Source organism: Sphaeroforma arctica, assembly GCF_001186125.1.
Source record: "Sphaeroforma arctica JP610 unplaced genomic scaffold supercont1.427, whole genome shotgun sequence".
Classification (NCBI taxonomy): domain Eukaryota; class Ichthyosporea; order Ichthyophonida; genus Sphaeroforma; species Sphaeroforma arctica.
In genome coordinates this window covers 62,760-66,742 of record NW_014040131.1, presented here as the reverse complement: position 1 = coordinate 66,742, position 3,983 = coordinate 62,760, and the positions used below count along the sequence as shown (strand labels likewise).

Genomic DNA, 3,983 nt, shown 5'->3' with positions numbered 1-3,983 from the left:
AATCACATACACATCCATTATCATTTACGATCTATCACTGGTACAATCATATACACATACTATCATTATCATTTACAATCTATCACTGGTACAATCACTTACACATCCATTATCATTTACAATTATGGTACAATCACATACACGTACTATCATTATCATTTACAATCTATCACTGGTACCATCACATACACATACTATCATTATCATTTACGTCCCGCCACGTACACCATGTCATGCACCCCCAGTTGACACGTGTCACATGTCACAGTGATAGGCATACCTCGAGTCATGGTGTCTAGATGCTCACACGCAGCATCGAAATTGCGCGCGTAAAGCGTGTACATCTTAAAGAAGGGACTGAACGACAATACAATGTCACCTAACATCTGTGCATGAGTTATTATGAAGAGAGTGCAGACAGGCGAGTGAGTGAGTGAGTGAGTGAGTGATGCAAGAGGTGCCAATACACACAACCAGACAGCTACAGTCTGGGCTGATGACAGACCAGTGCGTGTGTAAGCGTGCAACTGTATGCACTTGTATACTCAATACATATGCATGCATACTTAACATGTATACTTATGTATTTAATACATATACTTTTAAATCTAATACAAATACTTGCATACTTAATACATATACTTATATATCTAATACATATAATTATATACTTAGTACAAATACTTGTATACTTAATGCATATACCTAAATACTTAATACAGATACTTATACACTTAATATATGTACTTGCATACTTAATATATATATTTATATACTTAATACATATACTTATATACTTTATACAAATACTTATATACCAAATATATATACATATGTACTTAATACTTATGTCTATCACACCACAACAGGAGAACATACACACACATTGATACAGTTGTGCAAGCTCTGTACTGACATCCACACTTCTCTCCCTATAGCCCATTTCTCGTAGGTTTGGTGACACGTGAATGGGTCTGATATATCTGCAGCTGTTTGTTTGAGTGAGTGGTTTGTCCTAAACGTCAATAGCACATGCACGCTACTGTCCTATCACGTGTGGGGTTGGTATGGTCTGTGGAGTGCCTGGTTGCCCTGTCCCATACCCTCTCTTTTGGGGCCTGGGTGTCCCAGAGTTTGAGCCTGGCCTCCAATTGCACCTGCATTTGATCGCTGATAGCCAGCATATCGTGCGCATTTCCCAGCACAATATTAACGCCCTACAGTGGTGTGGGCAGACCAGTTGTCAGTTGTGATAAGTCACACGCACCGCACCTGCCGCGCAGAAAAAAGGACCAGGACTGGGACAAAAAAGGGTTCTAGGCCCAAAACCACGAAAGAGGGCTGCCCCTAAGAGGCCGATGACCGGGTCACGGGGTGCAATGCGTTGGCGACAGGTGTGTGGACGAAGTAATAGTCGAATCATTCATTCTTTTCTGCCAATTCAATACCCGTTTATGTGGAACTGTGCCGGATTCACACCTACGTCACCGAATATTTCAGTAGTAAACTACCCAATTTTGAACGGGATGAAGGTGGGATCGAGCCTATACATCACCATAGAAACCACAAACACATGGAGAGATGTGTATACGTGTACGACCTAAGACATAAACTTCAAAACGTATGACAGATCGATAAACGTACCTTTGTGACGGCATCGGCGTAGCTTTTGCCCTTAGCCGATTGGATGATGCGTGCCTTGTATATGCCCAACAGGATATGCAGACCCTCTGTATACCTACAATACACCATACACACAGTCACATGTCATTCTGTCAATATACACACACAGCCATGTGTGTAAATGTACATTTCAATAGAGACACCTACAGATATGCTTTGTGATGCTCATATGTACACCACGCACAACCAGCGTGCGCACAAAGTGGGTAAGCTTGTATTGTACGCGTTGCTAGGTACCGTTTATAGGCAACCGAATTCCCGAGTCTATATGTCTGAAACCAATGTGCTTCAGAGTCTGTAAGCTTGTATTACATGTGTTGTCAAGTAACGGGTCTATATGCATGCCAAGTCCCTCATTTTCAATATACACCCCAACGTGTCTACAGAGTGTGTAAGTTTGTATTATACGTTTCAAGTATCGGGTCTACATACATGTTAAGTCCCCGAGTCTGTCGATGTTAAACGCGCATGTGTTGATATCACCACCTGCATCCGATGGACTGTCTACAAACACTAAACTTGCACAAAACCTGCGTCCACCTTCACTCGGCCGTTTACGTTACATACGTTTTTTCGGTGGCGAGCAGTTCTAGCGCAATCCTGCCACGCCGTGTGGCGTCCTTGTCGGTCTTCTGCCGGATTTTTTGGAACGCGTTTGATGTGGTGTTTGTGTTTAGTTAACACGTGGAGTTGAAAGGGTGACAGGAGGTGATACTTTCCCAAGGCACAATCCCCGTCAAACACTGAACACGCACACATGTATTAGAAGAAGTAGGGTACAGTTGGGTGAAGTCATGCACTCGTGATATACTGATCGTATTGAGTATTATGATTTGAAATAGTGGCCGCCACTGATACAAACCCCAAAACCCTAAAACATAGAAACGTGTCTTGGGTGGGCAATGCGGGTGCAATCTGATGCAGTGGTGATCACTGAGTGATACAACAATGCTAGAACCATAACCCAAATGACCAGGTGCGCGTGGTCCTGTTAACTTTGGGCAGGAATCCGGCGACTGTGCGATTGGCTCTGTAGGGCCGTATACCCGATGGACAGACATAGCGAGATGTTTCTTAGGTGACCTGTGGGTATGTCAATACATATCACCAGGGAGAAAAATATCATAGACAAACACACGCACAAGACACATAAACTACACACCCTCGTGCACCTGGTGAGTGCACCTATAACTTAAAAAGTGGCCACACCAACAGGTTCAATCTACGCTGAGCATGTTCTTCACAACAAACTACTTAATATCATAGACAAACACACGCACAGGACACATAGACTACACACCCTCGTGCACCAATAGCTTAAAAGTGGCCACACCAACAGGTTCACTCTACGCTGAACATGTTCTTCACAACCAACTACTTAATATCACAGACAAACACACGCACAGGACACATAGACTACACACCCTCGTGCACCAATAACTTAAAGTGGCCACATCAACAGGTTCACTCTACGCTGAGCATCTCCTTCACAACCAACTACTTAATATCATAGACAAACGCACGCACAGAACACATAGACTATACACCCTCGTGCACCTGGTACGTGCACCTATAACTTAAAAAGTGGCCACACCAACAGGTTCACTCTACGCCGAGCATCTCCTTCACAACCAACTACTTAATATCATAGACAAACACACGTACAGGACACATAGAGCACACACACTCGTGCACCTATAACTTGAAAAGTGGCCACACCAACAGGTTCACTCTACGCTGAGCATGCCCTTCACAACCAAGTGCTTAAGAGTATCATACCTCCATCATCTCCTCCTCGGTAGCCGTCTGAGACAACTGTGAGTCTAGTGTGTGCGGTTGTTTCTCTTGCTGTTGCGCTTGGCTCTCGTGCTCAATCATCACTGGCGTTGGGGGTGCGTAGGCGTCAAGCACCTCGCAATCAGGAAGGTCACTGTTGAACAAGGATGTAAGCAAGCTGTTTTGTTGGCTATATATATATTAAAAGAAGTGTTCATAGCTGTTTACTGTGTTATGTGTACACACTGTAGGAATCAATACGAAATAGACTTGCTGCAATATGGTTGGGTTGACTCAAATTCGCGCATTTTGAAATTTCTTTAATTAGAAGGAAATATGGTAACAAAAAGACATTTAGTCAAATCAGTATATATATATTTATATATATGTATTTATGTAAATATATATATATATATTTGTATATATATATATATATAAATATATATATATATGTATATATATATATTATATATAATATATATATATATATATATTATATATATATATTATGTATATATATATAT

At 41.7% G+C, this 3,983-nt stretch overlaps 1 protein-coding gene across 1 annotated transcript in view; it reads right to left on the bottom strand.

Annotated features, from left to right (window-relative positions):
* Window positions 1-3,983, bottom strand: part of SARC_06148 (hypothetical protein) — a gene marked incomplete at its 3' end in the record, with an annotated part of 9,072 nt that overhangs the window by 4,142 nt on the left and 947 nt on the right. Inside the window, exons 2-6 of the mRNA XM_014299968.1 lie at window positions 3,463-3,613; window positions 2,251-2,315; window positions 1,645-1,738; window positions 1,104-1,217; window positions 281-386 (exon numbers count right to left, since the gene is read on the bottom strand). Of these exons, the coding sequence (XP_014155443.1) occupies window positions 281-386; window positions 1,104-1,217; window positions 1,645-1,738; window positions 2,251-2,315; window positions 3,463-3,613 (530 nt within the window). The remainder of the gene's footprint in view (window positions 1-280; window positions 387-1,103; window positions 1,218-1,644; window positions 1,739-2,250; window positions 2,316-3,462; window positions 3,614-3,983) is intronic.